At 42.7% G+C, this 17,964-nt stretch overlaps 2 protein-coding genes and 1 long non-coding RNA gene across 3 annotated transcripts; 1 reads left to right on the forward strand and 2 right to left on the reverse strand.

Moving 5' to 3' along the window:
- The first annotated feature begins 331 nt into the window (after positions 1 to 331).
- Positions 332 to 4,283, forward strand: LOC104583893. The gene is made up of 4 exons (XM_010237902.3): positions 332 to 1,279; positions 2,755 to 2,992; positions 3,664 to 3,779; positions 3,863 to 4,283. Exons 1-4 carry the CDS (start codon positions 800 to 802, stop codon positions 3,884 to 3,886), a joined length of 858 nt encoding a protein of 285 aa, XP_010236204.2. The 5' UTR covers positions 332 to 799; the 3' UTR covers positions 3,887 to 4,283.
- A 3,023-nt stretch (positions 4,284 to 7,306) lies between these two features.
- Positions 7,307 to 10,611, reverse strand: LOC100829314 (probable galacturonosyltransferase 7). The gene is made up of 6 exons (XM_024461490.1): positions 10,461 to 10,611; positions 10,318 to 10,370; positions 9,233 to 9,528; positions 8,301 to 8,658; positions 7,671 to 8,222; positions 7,307 to 7,579 (listed from the first exon to the last, which is right to left on the reverse strand). Exons 2-6 carry the CDS (start codon positions 10,318 to 10,320, stop codon positions 7,307 to 7,309), a joined length of 1,482 nt encoding a protein of 493 aa, XP_024317258.1. The 5' UTR covers positions 10,321 to 10,370; positions 10,461 to 10,611.
- Positions 10,612 to 14,171: 3,560 nt separating this feature from the next.
- LOC112271401 lies at positions 14,172 to 16,588 on the reverse strand. Its single transcript, XR_002964286.1, has 2 exons — positions 15,881 to 16,588; positions 14,172 to 14,677 (listed from the first exon to the last, which is right to left on the reverse strand). It is a non-coding gene; the product is annotated as an uncharacterized LOC112271401 (long non-coding RNA).
- Between the last annotated feature and the right edge of the window lie 1,376 nt (positions 16,589 to 17,964).

The following is a 17,964-nucleotide window of genomic DNA, read 5'->3' on the forward strand; positions in this document are numbered from 1 at the left end:
AATTATGTGGTTCTAGGTCTAAGTTTGCGAAGTTTTACTCAGAGTTGATTTTTAATTTTTTTAGAAATGCCTAGATTGCATGTCATGAAATGCACTTTATTTATATGGACCATACAAGGTCTATTTACACAAGTTTATAGCATGGGTCTTTACAACAGGCACTGTAAAACGATTTTAGCGCGTCAGATTTTAGCGCCCGCTGGAGATGCCCTAAATTCACCTCCGTTGGGTCAAAAATAGCAACGCGGACAGCTGAGGGCAAAACGGTCTACGCAGTTCTCTCGTACGGCCAAACCCAACGGTCCTATGCCGAACATGGGATTGGGTTTTCCTTTCGCATTCCTATTCCCCTCCCAAAATGGCAGCAAAAACAGGCCCCGTATCAAGCACAAGCTCGACGGCGCCGCCCCGTGACTGCAGCAAAGAGTCCAGGCGCCGTGGCATGCCACTGCGGTGCCGCTCCTTCGCCGCGGGGTAACCGTCCCGGGCGTGGCCGTGCAGACGCGGTTCGGGGCTGCAGGCACGCAGGGACGATGCGCTCGGCCGCGCTCGGATACGGCGCCGTTGCTCTGAGGCGAGGCTACGAGCAAGAGATCCTCCCCCAGCCGCCCCAACCCCTCTCCCCAAGTCCCCATACCCCAATCGCATCCCTCTATAAAATCTCCCGATTCCCCTGCACGCCCCTCTTTTTCTCCCGCGATTCCAAGAACAATTCCCCATCCGGCCGCATTGCCAAGGAAGCCACCGCCTCCCGCTCTTCCCCCATCCGCCCCGCGGAGATCTTCGGCACTCCGAAGCCATGGAGGACGTCGACGACGTCGACGACCTCGAGAGGTCCCTCCTAGCTTCCACGGTCCTCGCCTTCGCGGCCGTCCGAGCGGAACGGGCTAGCCAGCTGGTGGACCTGGCCAGGCAGACCGCCGCCGCGGCCGCGGAGGTGGATCCTCCCGCCTCGGGACACCTCACCGAGTCCGCGGACTCCATGGCGCGGGCCGTCATGGCCCTCTCCGTCGCGGACGCGTACACCAGGCCTCGGGCGGCAGTGGAGCTCGGGGCCTGCGCGGCCAAGCTGTCCATGGCCGCTCGTGAGGTCAACATCGAGCTGGCAGACGCAGCCTACGACCTCGCGAGGGAATCCGAGGATTTGACACGGATGGCCGCCGACCTCAAGGCCACCATGCTGGGATTCGCCCGCCAGCAGAATCGAGGCCTCCTGGGTCAGATTGCCGCGTTCTGCACCTCCAGAGTTCGGCCTTCTTCCGTGCGATCCTTCGCCGAGGTATATTTCCTTTCTTTCTTCTCCAAGAACTTTCTTCCCCAAGAAAGTAGCCAATTAGGCGGGTTGTTAATTAGGCGCAAGAACTGCAATGGTGTTTTTGTTTGTCGGCAAGAATCCTGGCATGGGGTTGGGGGTGGAGAGGTGGGAGGAAGATATATGGTGGTGCCTTTCATGGCCATGGCCATGCTCAGGGGGGTTGGACCGGGACTTTGTCGCCGGTGGGCTTGGCGATGGCCAAGAAGAGTGGAAAACTACCATTACTCGCCTCGGCTTGGTTCTGAATTTATACCTTGTGGTGGTCTTGTCTTTGGTTTCCTACTGCAGTGCCATGGATATCTGTAATTGGTAGTTACTATATTGTTTGTCAACTATAGAAGTGCCTTTTTTGGGGAATGGATTCTGTTGCACATTGGCTATGCACAGTGCAAATGTGCAGTACTCCTCTGTGATGTACTGGTGTCCATTCACTGTAGAATGTTTGCATATGCATGTTAATTTAGAAAAGTTTCTTCTCTTCCACTGGATGTTTTTATCTTTCAGTTTGCAAGATTGATCCAATTGGACTGCTCGGCAGGTCGAACTAGTTCTATCAATTCTTCCTTAGATTTGTTACAAACCAAAAGAAGAAAGGGAATGAGAAATGCACTTCTACAGTCGCCGCTGGGCTTGGCGATGGCCAAGAAGAGTGGAAAACTACCATTACTCGCCTTGGCTTGGTTCTGAATTTATACATTGTGGTGTTCTTGTATTTGGTTCACTACTGCAGCGCCATGGATATGTGTAATTGATATTTACTATATTGTTTGTCAACTATAGAAGTGCGGTTTTTTCGGGGGGAAAGTTGACTTCTGTTCATGGATGCACATTGGCTATATACAGTGCAATGTGCAGTACCTCCTGTCCATTCACTGTAGAATATTTGCATATGCATGTTAATTTGGATAAGTTTCTTCTCTTCCACTAGATGTTTTGATCTTTCAGTTTGCAAGAGTGATCCAATTGGACTGCTGGGCAGGTCGAACTTGTTCTACCAATTCTTCGTTAGATTTGTTACAAACCAAAAGAAGAAAGGAAATGAGAAATAGTACAACATATGCCTGCAATACAGGCTATTTCTCTGTCGTGGGTGTTCTTTAAACTAGCTCAGTAGTGTGTTTGTTACTATCTTTGCTGATCGAATAAATACCCACACGCCACAAACACTAAGCACACAATTGTCTTACGAACGTAAATGCTATTTTCTGATCTTTAGTACTTTTTCTGCATTCTTTCTTCTGAACTTTGGAAGTTGTATAATTTTTAGATTTTGTGAACATGCTAAATTTGGTTCTGATAGAAAATTAGCTAACCCAAGTTCAATTCCCAGATGTGAACCTCATATCTTCAACTGAATATATGTAATTTTCAAAGATCGTCTTAATGTGTAAACTTTTAGGAACTAAACAAGAACTAATTGTAACTCTGACATGATGTAGGGGGGTACCTCGGTGATGCAGCCATTGGGGCTTGGTATGTCCCTCCGCCTCTTCCCTTACATGGGGAGGCAGGGAATTCTTAGCTCGGACAACTTCTCTGATAATGAGCTATGGTTGTTTAATATCATTTTCTGTTCCTGGTGGATCCTGGTGTCACTAGGAGTAGCTGCCAGTTTGTGCCCCGAGACTAGGCTTCTGATGGAGTATGCTCGGCTATCCAGCCACCTTTCTATGCTAGGTAAACGAATCAATCTCCCTGTGTATTTCTTTTCGAGCCTTATGAGAATGCACTGGCTGTTTATTTGTGTGCCTTGATCTACTATGACTATCTCTAGTTTTATTTGAATGCAAAAGTTTAATTCAGTTTAACCTAGTAACACTTCATAGTTTCACTTATGAATTTCTCATGTTCACAAAAATCCAAAATCCTATTTCCAGAATACCATATTTGAAAATTAAGTGTGTAAATTTGACACTCTGAAACAATTGGGTACATTTATAACGGGAATTTGCATATTTAAACTTATTATGAAAACTGGAATGCTGAACATTTTAGTTTGGACTCATAGCACAGTGTATATTTTGGACTAGCATTTCAGCAAACTTGGCGATGCAGCCATTGGGGCTTGGTCTGTCCCTCGGCCTAATTAAACTATAAATGCCGCCACTTAACTATAAATGTGACCACTACAAAAGTAGCATAGTACAATCACTTAAAATGGTTATCTACCTAATGAAACTTGTGTAACTTATAGTCTAAATTTGTATTTCTTCATATGAACTCTTTAGATATAAATGGAGCAACTATGTTATTATCCATACTCTATGAATATGTATACCTTTACCTGCTCGCTCGAAATATATATACCTCATGATTTGTGATCACATATATGAAACTTGTCTATGCAGGGATTACCATTTTAGTTATCCTCTATGGTTACGTGATGCTAGCACCCGACGCATGGATCGCTGTCCTAATTTTCCTAGCTGTTTCATGTTTTTTTCACGTTCTGTTTTACCTACAGGTACATTAACCATTCTTTTAACTTTCTCTTAGCTTTCCCTATACCGATGTTGCCTCCTAAGTATTCTGCACATTCTATTGCAGTCATGCCACAGAAGCGGCATGTGATGCGGTATCGCCCAGGAATGAGAAGCTGGAAATTTAGAGAAAGGTGCCTTGCTTGCCAACCGATCGAGTGCTTCCATAGTAGATGCTTCTAGTTAGCAGTTTTGAGAAGGGCGTTTGTACATGAATTTGCCATATAGAGAAGTTCAGGATATTGATTTAGGATTGTAGTGATTTGGTATTTTGCCTTTCTACAGTAGATGCTTCTGGTGGTGTTTCTTTGATTACTTCGCTACGGCTTCCCCCAATCACATGGTTCCAGGATGTGATCTCATCCAATATACGTTTGCTCAGTGCTCATTGGATTGAGAACACTTGGATTCTTTTATACAGTACTAACATGAGATTCTTACTGGGTGAGGAGGACGTGCAGACATTGTGAGTGCCTATTTTGCGCTTAGTTTAACTGTTTCGTTCATGTGTTTCTTATGTTTTAGTGTTCCAGTGTTCCATATGATGAATTATCACAAAGAAACAATGATAGACTCCCATGGCTTGATATGCTGTGTTCGATCCATTCAACATAGCATTGTTACCATTCGAAGTTGATAACCCTATCGTTTGCATGTTTGGATTTTATTTTGTGACACCGTGTTTCCGAAGAAGAGATCAAGTGAATCTATAAACCTGGTCCAATTTTATTTTGTAAGAAACACCATTACTTCAGTTTACTAGTAGCTTTATTTGCTGCAATTAGGAAGAACGCCCCCAAAGTATCCGCATGTACAAGGAGAAACGTCGTGCGGCGGGCTGCTAGGTTAGTTCATGCAAGTTGTGCGCGGAAGTGGTGACGGCTAGGTCGTGGAACTTCTAGAACCCTTTGTGGGTAAATCTCCTCCACTACAATATGAGCTCAACACTTGAGATCCATTGGGACTCTATGACCGATCCAGTCCGAGTGGGTTCTTACCCCTTAAGTGTGTGATCGTACAGGTCCACGCTTTGGATCCTTTGAGTTCCCACCTTTGGCTCCAAGTACACTACTCGCCCCACTTGTTCCCGGACTTAAGTCGATAGCTGGTAGTGACCCCTAGTAGAAGTTGTTAGTCCCAAGTGCCTGTAAAGTTGAACTAAAAAACCTTGACAATCTTTACTATTAAATTGCAATCGGTCTTGTACGTCATCGCTAGACCAGATCGATCGATCGATTGTCTCCAGCGCCTGTGGGCCATGCACGATCAGACCGGCCTAAAAAAATTGTAACCCGCACGTGGCCCATGCACGATCAAAAAGACTAGATCGATCGATAAACAGTCTAGGGATCTTGGAAGAAGGGACCGAAGGCCACTCAATTTTAGGCCTATCCTTGCTGCTAGCGGCGGCGACAGCCGACAGTGATAGCAATTGGTACCCTAGAAGGCCAGAAGAGAGCTATAGGCATAGTGGATGAATTTGGCAAGAGACGTGACTTGGAACTATGAACCCAAGGTACGCTCCCATCTTGCTGACCATTGGATTGCCTAGGCCACAGTGTACTCACCGATTCAAGTTTGAACTTGGATGGTTACACCGTGAGGGCTTTCAGGACATGGTGAAAAAGATATGTGAAAGACCTATTGTCCCTAATACAGAGGTGGAACAATAAAATGCGTGCGACACGCAAACACCTTGGTGGTTGGGCACTACACACAACAGGTTTACTTAAAAAGAAAAGCAGTGGCTTTCATCAATTATTGACGGCCTCGAATAGTTAGCAGAAGTTCGCCCGCTTTCCGCACATGAAATTGAGCTCAAAAGCCAAAGAAAATAACCTACCTGCTGCACCTTATTCTGAGGAGGAAGTAAGAAAGGCGGTTTTCCAAATGGAACACAACAAAACCCCTGGTCCAGATGGTTTTTCGGCTGAGTTCTACCAGAACTTCTGGGATGTCATCAAATCGGACCTTCTAGATTTGTCCAGCTTTCTTCATAATGGACAACTAGAATTGTTTCACCTGAATTTTGGTGAAATAATTTTATTACCTAAGGTTAAAGAAGCAGAAAGGATCCAACAATATAGGCCCATCTGTCTTCTTAATGTTAGTTTTAAAATTTTCACCAAAGTTGCTACGATAAGGCTAAACACTGTGGCAGACCATGTGGTTCGTCCGTCTCAGACCGCTTTTATGCAAGGCCGTAACATCCTAGATGGGGTGGTTATCCTTCATGAAACAGTACACGAACTACATAGGAAAAAGTTGAATGGTGTGATTTTAAAAATTGATTTTGAAAAAGCGTATGATAAAGTTAAGTGGTCTTTCCTCCAGCAGACTCTCAGAATGAAAGGTTTTTCTGCAGAGTGGCGTGCTGTAATTCATAGCTTCGTGTCGGGAGCTAGTGTAGCCATTAAAGTCAATGATGACACTGGCAAATACTTCCAGACAAAGAAGGGGCTACGACAAGGTGACCCATTATCGCCCATGCTATTTAATATAGTGGCTGGTATGCTCGCCGTCATGACTGAGCGCGCAAAGTATGATGGCCAAATTGAAGATGTGATTCCCCATCTTGTTGATGGTGGATTATCTATCCTACAATACACTGACGACCCAATCCTCTTTATGGAATATGATATCGAAAAGGCACGAAACCTGAAGTTAATTTTGTCAGCGTTCGAGCAGTTATGGGGTCTAAAAATCAATTTCCGTAAGAGTGAGTTGTTTTGCTTCGGTAAGGCTCAAGACGATGCCAATCTGTATGCCGAATTGTTTGGCTGCGGACAAGGTCAGTTTCCTATTAGGTATTTGGGTAATCCGATTCATTGTCGGAGACTTACAAGTGCCGAAAGGGAAATATATTGTATTACCAGCTGCCAATGTGTTCTTTACAGAAATCAGCAATCACCTAACAGATTAAGCTTACAGTCTTACTGAAGCTGATCAGGCTGTATGTGTTAGAACGTGCCATCATTGCAGAAAACGCGATAGTGCCAATCAAACATCAACATACCATGCCATCTATTGAGATCAACATCCCACGACATTAACAGTCGTCCTTGCGGCACATGAATGACAAGCAGATTGTTGCTGGTTGAGGCATTTGTTCTCTGTACATGCCGTGCCGCTGTCAACAATGTTGTTCCTCGGTGTAGCTCTTTCACAATGGGCAAAAAGAATAGCATGAAAGAATTTATACAAAAATGATCTGCAAGGAGCTGCACTTTTGCAATTCCAAGCAGCAAATGAAAAGACTCATCTGACTCTATAACAAACAGGCTTCATGCTGGTGTCCCTGCTGGCTCCCTAGCTGTAAAATTGGAGATGTTTTGGCAGGAAGCAGTTTAGCTTATTTTCCTTTGTCAAATTGACGTATTGACACAGTGGAGGTGTACTTGACTCATCTGCATCCAGTTTCTTCTCATTGCAATCCCTTTGTTCAAGCAAGTTCATGAGGTTTGCCGCTTCAAATTCCCACAAATGCAGTGTGCATTACATCTTGTCACTGCTATTGATGTATGTTGCATTCTGTCATGAATCTCTCCCCATGAGTCATATACTTCCTCCAATAGTTCTTATAATCATGTATCCCCAGATCAAGCCAAGCTTTCATGACGCCATTATAGTGCAGAGTAGCAGCCTTTTCTATATCGATACGGCTAATTGCATAATCATATCCAAGACCTGATTGAACCCATGAATCTTCCAAAGGATATATCAGGTCTCCAAAGGCAAGTAAACCTCTAGGGAGTGCTTTAAGTCGATGTGATAACGAACTGTCCTTTTGCAACTACAAAAGTGAAGGTAATGCATCAGATGAGTTATGTTTTCTAGAAATGATCAAGATGGAGAGAGTGGCATGTATTACTGACCTTGCGGAGCGATTGATCATGCAAGCTGGTAACGCCGAGATCCCTCCACTTTTCCAATTCAATGACATTCAGACCAGAGAACCACACACATGAATTAGTGTCGAAATTATGTTCCTCTATATAAGATTTCAACTGACCTAATCTAATTCCACAGAACTCTAGAGCACCTATCACTTTATCGCCCATATCGAGGTTCCACAGAGATGACAAGTCTTTCTGGACAATCAAATCATCGTCCAGAACAACTATTCTATTCAAGCTAGGGAGAAGAATAGGCAGGAGGAAATGTGAATGGCCAAAAACAGAAATGTATTCAGTTTTCATCTGCCTCTGGAAAGGTTGAGAATGATTACGAAACGTGACACGGAATTCCTCTGTAGGCCATAATTGTTGCATCTCAAGAGAATCACCATCCTTATAGAGCATCTGGTGATCCTCAATGTTAGTTACGTGAACAGTAGCCTCCAGATAGGAATTTCTGTAAAACCAATGTTTCATCGCATAAAAGTTCTGCGCATTGGTAAACAAATGGAAAAGAATGCTGCCAGAATCCTGAAATGTGCCATAAGACATAAATTAGCACCGAGATGAATTCTTATTAAAAATTCAATCATTTGGAGGAACTTACACCTTGGAGTTCATAACTGTTGAGTTAATAGTAGTTGAAGCTGCAAGTACATTCCTGGAAAGCATTACATAGTGATGGAAGGTAGGGCTATCAAGCCTTTGCTCATTTAACTGGTCCGTGTGAATAGATGTGGATTTGAAATATTCTAATGTCAATCTCATGTTCAAGCAATGGTGAGTTTTCGGCATAGTCTGGACCCCGAGATGATATAGAAATGCACTCTGCCTTGTGTGAAAATTAGCTTCATCTTCAGTTAGATCAAGTAGCTGTCTAAGTTTCCGTTCAACATTAGAGCAACCTACGTCACATGACTTGACCCTTTCAATTGTGTGCTCCATTTTCTCTAGCTTCTTTGTAAACCTGAAAAGAGTAAGTAGCCATTACCTTTGGAAATAATGAACAGACAAAATAAAAATACATGCAGTATTTAGAAAGTAATGCTATACACATCTTTGTCTGTGTTGTATACTTCATTGCTTGAAACAAGGAAATTTTGAGTTGACGCAATAAAGAAAGACATGATAGCACTGTCTCTCAAATAAGCTATATAATCTATATGATGTCAATACACCAACCGAACATATAATTATTGAAATGAAAATAAATCATGCTGTCCACATATAGAGATAAAGATATCAGGGAAAAAATGGAATGGAGGGGGGTGCATTAAGTACAATCACGGATAGTTTAAGGTCTCCATAAAAATGCCAGATGGAAGCATTAGACATCACATTGGTCGAATATAAGTCATATTTCTATGTTACCAGTCTGACTAGTACTAAACCCAATTTAGATAGGATCAGAAAATATTTAATAAACCGTATGACAAAAAAAAAAGTCGTGAAATTGCTACTGCTCATGTTAATCATTTATGAAGTATAAGCTTTATTAAAATCAAAGAAGCAGTTATTATTAACACTAAGATGAGACTCACAACGGTGGAAGATCATCATCTGCAATGGTATCACTGAGCATGCGCTCATGTTCTTGAATGTTTTGCTTCAGTTCACGTGTAAATCTTTCATGGCTCTTCACTTTTGCAATACTAGGATAATGGGCTCTTGCCATAAAAAGTTGATCTTTAAGCCTCTTCACAATAGCATCTTTCATCACTTCCTTGTGCTCAACAAACCAAAGGCAGTAGCTTCCATATTCAAGTTCACATGACTTGGGATTCTCCTCATGTGCTACTTCCTGACCTTGGTTCTCCTTCACATCAACAGTAGTATCCTGTCACAAGACTAGTTCAGTATCCTATGCTAGAAAAGTAGAAGAGTTCGGAAGGATCCACTAGTAAAAAGATATATGGCCTTCTTTAAGCAGAGATGATTACAGGGAGTACAGGACACACATTCTACACCAACACCTACAAAAATATTGTGATACTAGCCCATGAAAATTCATATCTCTAAATACATGCTTCTATCACTTCATTAAATCCTGAATTCATGTCTCTGAAGATCCATCACTGCTTATTCAAGTCGAGGTCACCAGCAACCACACAACTAATAACCGACTAATAGATGACTAGGACTACGACTCAATAACAATAAAAATTACGTGTGTATAAACATCTAAGAGCAGTTGCACCAGACCTAGCACTTAATGTCAAGATTTATATAGTAAGTACGTAAGTTCATTAGTAATTTTTCATCAGGTGACAAATCTTAGTAAAGGTGCAAAACTTGGCGCCAAGGATTAATTTACTATATAGTGTAAAATTACTGCAAGTTTAAGACAAGCAAACACATATGAAATTCCTATTGATGCCACAGGTAACAATGTTCCTACTTCCTACACATACATTTGGCCTTCACCATTCAACTTCCTGAAAATCCTGTCGATCGTGAAACCCAATCGGTTAAGGCATCAAAGCAATAGCCGTAAAAACACCTTAATTGTGCTCAGAATTCATGTGTTGGCTATGCTCTTGAGACAATTCCGCTATTGTTTAAAACTGAAATGCAGACTACTTCAAATCTTCAACACTACTAAGCCAAAAGAGAAACCGTTTCTTACCATTGATCTCGATGATAAGTCCTTTAGTTGATACCTTTTCTGTGTATGAGGTCCTGAAACACCATTCAATAGAGTAAGAAGGATAATGGAAGTGTCATAGAAGTCCTACTTCACCAAGTAAAATCTGAACCTGCATTGCTTACCTCCATTTTTGGAGGTGTCATTTTTTAGCTCAGCTAAGGAGAAAGCACCCTTGAGATTTGCTTTTGATTTGACAGCAAGGTTCTTGGACTTTGATCTACTGGATTTCTCACCAGAAATCCCGTTAGATCCAGAAGTTATCTTTTCAGAGACATCCTGCTAATACATAAAAAAAGGAGATCAGTCAACTAGTCAAAAGAAAACCGTCGGCATGTTAGTGCAGCAGGCTGTTAATCTTGATGATTAGCATAATCAAGCCAGCAAATATCAATTTCACAGAAGTGATTCATTTAGCTAGCTGTGCACACCACAGCACCAGTGTGCACATTCGCGCAGAGGTTTAGCATCAGTATTGCACACACAAATTGATTCATCATCTGTCACTTGTGATACAATATATTCAGCACAACACTGTCATTGCAGAGTTTCCACCCCCTCCATGCCCTGTTCTAGTCCACTTCCAGAATCCAGATCACAATGCAGAGAAGGCCAAAAAAGTAAAACAGAAGGGGAAGCTATTGATGTTCATAGGCACGCGTTGGAAATATGGAATCCTGCAACGGAAGCATCTTCAGACCAGCATCAGTTTAACTCCACTCATCGGTGACATCATGAGAGAAAAATGGTGTGATGCCACACACCAGAATAGCAACACAACAGAGCCCGTCCCATATTTGAAATAAGAAAATCAGATCAGATAGCGCTCAAGAGGAGAGTCTCCATACGAGAAATCCTTCACTCACAGGGAATTAAAATAGATGTGTTGAAGATCATCAAAGAAAGGAAAAAGACTGAACTCGATCCATCTCCTCCCTTTTCTTTAAACCAAGAGCTACTCCTCCCTTTTCTTTTTTTATGTAATTTCAATACGATTTCATTTGTGTTCATGTTTTCCATTTATAACCCCACGGAAGTGAATAGAAAAAATAAAAATACCCCTGTGATACGCCTTCCTTTACCTATTTATAGATTGATTGATGTTCAATGGAGGGAAACTTGCCATTCCTTCTTTCCTTTGAAATTTTACATGTTTTTTTATTCTGAACTAATTGTATCCTTTTTGTTCCCATCGAGCTTTCTTGCCTAGTGACTAAGGATTTTCACACTTGTTGTGTCTAGGCTCTGCAAAGATTTTCTCATAAAACACTAACAGAAGTGTTAGAGGGATTCACTTTCGATAAGAATCCAAAAGCATGTTCCCTATACTACGGGCCTCTTTGATTTAAAGGATTTGCATAGGAATCTTGGAGGATTCAAATCCTTCGTAATTTTTCCTATAGTGGTTGTTTGATTTGTAGGATTGAATCCCACAGGAATTTTTCCTAAGGAATACTTTGCACTAGATTTCATAGGAAATCTAACATCCACTCAAACCTCTTTTCCAGAATCCTTTGTTTTTTGTAGGATAGAATCAAACAAACTTGGTGCATATGAAATCCTGTAGGATTAGAGTGGGCATGACACTGCAATCCTGCGTTTTTCCTATTCCTGCGTTTCTAGAATCCTGTGAATCAAAGAGGCCCTACCTTCTTTCCCTCCTCTGTTTCTGTCTTTAAGAGGCAGTGCATCCGGCAGGAGTCGAACCTACTTTTTGACCCATTTTGCCTTTCTAGGTTGGTGGGCGCTTTCACCATTCAGCCATGGATGCTTTAGCGAGTGAACTAGGTTTTTATTTGAGAGCGAACTAGGTTTTTAGTGGTATTCCTTCTCGAGCTTCTATTTCTTCCGTTAAGGGAGATTCGGGAAAAGATGGAATAGGAAGACGTGTTTCCAGAACGAACAAGATACGGGTATAGAAGGGGAAGTTAGCAAAGTTAGACAAGATTGGAATGGGCATAGGAACATGTATTGATGTACCAGATCGGCTAATGCTCCCAGGTTGATGCCATGTATTCCACCAGTTGACTGGAGACTTTATTATTGGTATATCGATCGGATGCTTTCAAATGAATATCCTACTGATCAAAGAGGATATTCAAATGAACCCCTTTCACTTCTGGGCTGGCCTAATAGCGACGAAGAAATTATTCTTCCCATATGGTTCGTTCTCTAGGGATGGCTCGGAAATAAGGTTTTGGGAGGATAAATGCCTAGGTAATGCCATGCTCCGAGAACAATATACAGCTCTGTACAATATTGTGTGGCACAAAAGTGATACGCTCGCTAAGGTGTTAGAAACTTCACCACCAAATGTGTCGTTCAGAAGAGATCTCGTTGGTCCTAGGCTAGCATCTTGGAATTTCTTGCTACACCGTCTGGCTTTGGTCCATTTGACGCAGGGGTCCGATGAATTTCATTGGAATCTACATGAGAGTGGTAAATTCTCTGTGGATTCTATGTACAAAGCCTTAATACAGCCAGATATGCCAGTTGATAACAACAATAAAATTTAGAAAATAAAGATCCCACTCAAAACTAAGGTTTTTGCGTGGTATCTTCTTCGAGGTGTAATTCTTACCAAAGATAACCTTGCAAAACGCAATTGGCAGGAAAGTAAAAAGTGTGTCTTTCTGTCACCATGACAAGACTATCAAACACTTATTCTTCCAGTGCAAATTTGCTAGATCTATATGGTCAGTCATCCAGATAGGTTCTACCTTATACCCACCACGTAGCGTTGCGAATATATTCGGCAATTTGGCTCAATGGTGTGGATCATAGGTTTAAACTACTTATTAGGGTGGGAGCGCTTGCCATGATTTGGTCACTATGGCTACGTAGAAATGACAAGGTTTTTAATGATAAAAATTCTTCTCTTATGCAGGTTATCGACCGGTGCACAGCTACGCTCCGTTCATGGTCGTCTCTACAGCGTGTGGAGTATCGCGATCTGTTTATGGAGGTGTCTACACGGTTGGAGGATATAGCAAGGGATATTTTTATCCAACATGGATGGCAGCGTAATCTACGGATTGGTCCTCCATCACCATAGGCGCTCTTGTAGTTTCTGTGATGATTACTTGTAGAGAGCCTCATTCCTTTTTATTTTATGTTGAAACTCTTGGATTGAGCGGCTGTGTGTATCATAGTTATGCAGAGGCCGGGTGTAATGCTTAAGCCTTTTAAGTAATATAAAGCGCTTTTCATCGGAAAAAAAAAGGTACGCAATATTGTAACTTTAATTTGAGATTGTATATGCATGACCTGATCTGGTACTACCTAGCTAGGTTGATGTAATGGCATGCAAAATCGCATCTGCTTGTGCTCAATAGAAACTCGCAATACTGATTAATTCGCAACAGAAACCATCATGTTTAAGCAATGAATTTACTAATAATCAAATCTGATACTCCCTCCGGCCGGGTTTATTAGTCCAGTTCATCCGGTAAATTTAACTCTAGATGGAGCCAATTATATTTTCGTAGACGGGGTGGAAAAATAGACAAAGGACTGAAAGAAAGAAATACATATTTGCACAGGAAATAGACACGGCAGGAAGAAGGTGTGGATAGTGGTTGCTACAGAGGGAGAAGCAAGAGTAAGACAAGGCTGTAAAAGAGAAGCGTGCCACCCATGACATAAAATAGAGCCACATTTTAATCGTTGTTCAAATATTTTATTGTTGTTCCGTAGGCACGCGCGGGTATTTAGCTAGTGTGTTATATATATGCATCAATTATTTTGCCTCACGATATATATTGCCGAGCTCAAGGCGAGTACTTGTCTAGCTGACTTACTTTGGTAAAGATCCTACTACCGGAACTCCAAATGCATAGTGTTATAGCAGTGGAAGTACTTTTTTCCACACAGATAACTCTTTAATATCGATCACAAGAAAATGTATGAAATGATTCTGCTCCGTCTAGCAACTTGTTAAAGAACTAAAAGCTACCTTGTACTGATAAATACAAGACATCAAATCTGGATTCAATCCCTTGAAGTGGAGGTACAGCCACCCGCGTGCCACTGGACCAATGATTTATTCCCTTAAGTTTAGTCTCTGGTGGACAGGAGGCAGGAACGCGATCTACTCTCTTTACATTGAACCTTTTGTATCGTAATCTTTCTCTGTTGGACAGTTGTACGAGAAGGTAAAGTGTTGGCATTATATTGTGTCATCTGGATCTCTGGCAATCAAATAACCAAGCACCGTCACCGTAATCTCAAAAACTAGAAGTGCTGTCATTTGATAGCGATTCAAATGTTCAGGGCTTCGAGGCGAAATTGTCGCCCAGATAATTACCGCTGCCAATATGATAGCAAATGTGGCAGAAAACATCTGCAAAATAACAAACAATATCAAGTAGGTGAACTGAAAATGTCACATGTATAATTAAGAGTGGTTTGTGGTTTATATTGTACACTTAGACGTTGTTTTAAACAGAAATGTTAGGGCTTTGTAAATATTTGCACTTGTTGAATGCTAGTACATAAGTTGACATTAACATTGACCACCGCCAGCATTGTCTACGAAACAAGCGTCTGTATGGGGATTTTTTTCACAGACTTGGACTCGAATTCATATCGCACGAGAAATTGTTAGAGGAAACAGTCCACGATTAGTTAGAAGTATAATGGTTAAGAAGACCATTTTTTCAAAAAATGGTAAAAGGATTTGCCATTTCAATTATTAAGATAGAAAGAAACAGAGTGGCAGTACAAGGCCTGAGACAAATAAAAGTCCAAAAAGAGATACCAACTCATGAAAACATGAGGGCTAAGAGGGAGACTACTCCCCCAGAATGAAATTCACAACACTTGGCGCCCGCAGTGACTCAAAGCTTCGCCTCTTTGATATCCAGAACAATGAGCGTTCCTCTCGTTCCAAACCTTCCATGCAACAAGGGCGGTGATGGAAGTGGTAGTTAAGAAGACCATATTCTTGTAGTCCTTTAGGTTGCTGGTTCAATGGTGATTGAAAGCACCATTGAAAGGAGAAATTTGGAGGAAGCAAGAAGAAAAGGGTTTGATTCAATGGTGATTCTATCTGCTGGGGTCTGTGGAAAAGGAGGAATGACGGGGTCTTCGGCAATACACAAAGAAAATAGTATGATGCAACAAAGCTGAGCAGGCACATTTTAGACGATGCCAAGCAATGGCGTTTGGCAGGAGCATCAGGGCTAGACATCGTGGTAGCACAGTAGTTCTTATTCCTTTAGGTTGCTGGTTGCTAGGACGACGTTCCTTTCAAAGCTTGTCTATGGTTACATTTAGGAACGAAAAGAGTAGTTAAGAGATAGTGTTCAACCTTTTCTTGCTTTTCTGTTCAGGAGTTAAAAGTCGACAAACATTCTAGGTGGCCTCGTTAAGAACTTTTGTCTGACTTCACCATATTGCATAGTAGTATGTCCTACGAATTAATCCAGTTTAATCCAATTGAAGTATTGTCCAGATGTAAATTTAGCATATGAATTTAGATATGAGAAGTGTAGGATATGATAATGCATATATTGGGAGCCAGGAGGTGTGAAAGAAGTTTTACCCCGACGAACATATTGTATCGGCTCCCGGCGGTGTGGCTCGTCCTTGGACGTGGCGGTGGTGCGACGACGAGGCCTTCTTCCAGCCCGCGGTATAAGAGGTCCTGGAACGGCACATGCCCCGCCGTAGTGCCCAGCGGCCGGGGAGATTGGTTCCCTCCGTTCATAGGTCGAGCAAGCAGAACAGATCTGCAGATGGGTAAACCGAGGCGCGTACACAGGCAAACGTACATTGTCGAGGCCATGGTTCTCTAATTTTTTTCGAAGAGTTTCCACACGCAGAGATCGATAACGTGCGCTCGTTGCCGTGTCGACAGCGGCGTCGCGATAACGTGCACGGAATCAAGCGGAGATATGCTGCTGCGTTGCTGTGATGTGGCGCGATGCTTGGCGCGGTGCGGAAGCTGGTGGACCTGCGGCTGTCGGCGGCGTTGTGGTTTGGCGCGAGCGACGAGGTGCGGTGCAGCGAGCGAAAAAGAAACCGGGCGGAGGAAGCTCCTCTCCTGCGCGCGGAGATCAAGGCAGGGCCTGTCGGAGGAGCGACGCGGAAACAAGGCAAGCGACGGAGAGAAAAGCGGCCGGCGACCAGAAATTAGAGAGGAAAAAGCAGGAAAAAGTTGGGGATTTTGGAAGAACACACGTGGAAATTTTGGAGAAGAAAGGTGGGGATTTCAGATCGAGAATTTGGGGAAAGTGGAGGCTAGGGTTTGGGGAGGAGGAAGAAGGGGAAGGAGACACTGCCTTTAAATAGGCCAAAGGGGTAGGCGGGCTTGGGCTAGTTTTGGGCCAAAACTTTGGCAGGCTTATGCCTACTTTTAATTTAACAAAACGACAAAACATTTTATTTAACCAGAACGGACCGAAAAATATTATTTTGAGTTTAATTTAAATAAGAAAAGGATGGGGCGCCTTTATTAAATCGCCGGGACATATTAGCAAAACAAAATATAGGGTTTTTGACAAAATAATTTCACAGTCGAAATATGCCAGAAAAATATGCAGATGACGTCACGCTGACGCGAAAAATAAAACAACAAGCAAAACTAGTTTGGAATATTTTCCGTTACAACCGACACCACTAACAAGGAACCTCGGGACCAAGCTAAGGGGGAGTTGGTTAAACTATCGAGTCTTCTTTCACCATGTTAACCTCGGGGCGAGGGAAGAGAGGTGAAGCTATCAGATCTTCTGGTGACACGTCGATCTCCTCGACACCACTAACAAGAGTTGTTGCTCCAGGCGGATTGGTCGACACCACCAACAAGAAGTCGTTGTTCCGCCGATGATGATGCTCTTCTGCCGGGATCCTCCGAAGATCGATCCTATTAGGTGAAGGCAAAGGAACGTCCAACCCACGTGGAAACCTAAGACTCGGAAAAAAACTCAGATAAGAGAGAAGACTCAAAACATCGGATAGGTAAGAGAAGACATAATATAGGCAAGGAGAAAAAGCAGAGCTAATCAGATCTGTCCAACGAAGTTTCAGAAAATAGTTTTTGACGCTAGACACAACAACGTCCGTTGGCAAGGTTATCCTACAGGCAGAGCGGACCAGAGGGGTATCGTCAAACCTGGCTCTGATACCAACTTGTGACGCCCCCAAAACCGGTATTCTGCGGATTCGAGCGATCCCGCCAAAATCCGCACGATATCGATCTTAGAGACGCCGTCCTACATGACGTGAGCGATGAAGCACACACGTGATGCAAGAGGAATTAACACAAGGTATTATCATTACATCCAGTTCACGATGGAACCCAGAAAAGAACATATATTACAACAACGACTCCAACGAGTCAAGAATACAAATATACAATACAAAGATCCAAGTCACAAATAAAGGAAATAAAGCGTCAAAATACGGACAAGATACAAATGGGACTAAGAGCCCCGAAGATAACCAGTGGCGTCCATAACCCTGCCAAGGCCAAGCCGGAAGGGTAACCTTGCTAACGTCGTCATCTCAAACCTGTCCAAAAGAATCGGGCCAACGGTTGCCAACAAAGGAGGGAGAAGAAGACAAAAGAGGAAGAAAGCAGAGCGTGAGTACCATGGAACGAACTCCGGCACATACTCAGCGAGACTA

The sequence above is a fragment of the Brachypodium distachyon genome, chromosome 3 (assembly GCF_000005505.3).
Source record: "Brachypodium distachyon strain Bd21 chromosome 3, Brachypodium_distachyon_v3.0, whole genome shotgun sequence".
Classification (NCBI taxonomy): Eukaryota; Viridiplantae; Streptophyta; class Magnoliopsida; order Poales; family Poaceae; genus Brachypodium; species Brachypodium distachyon.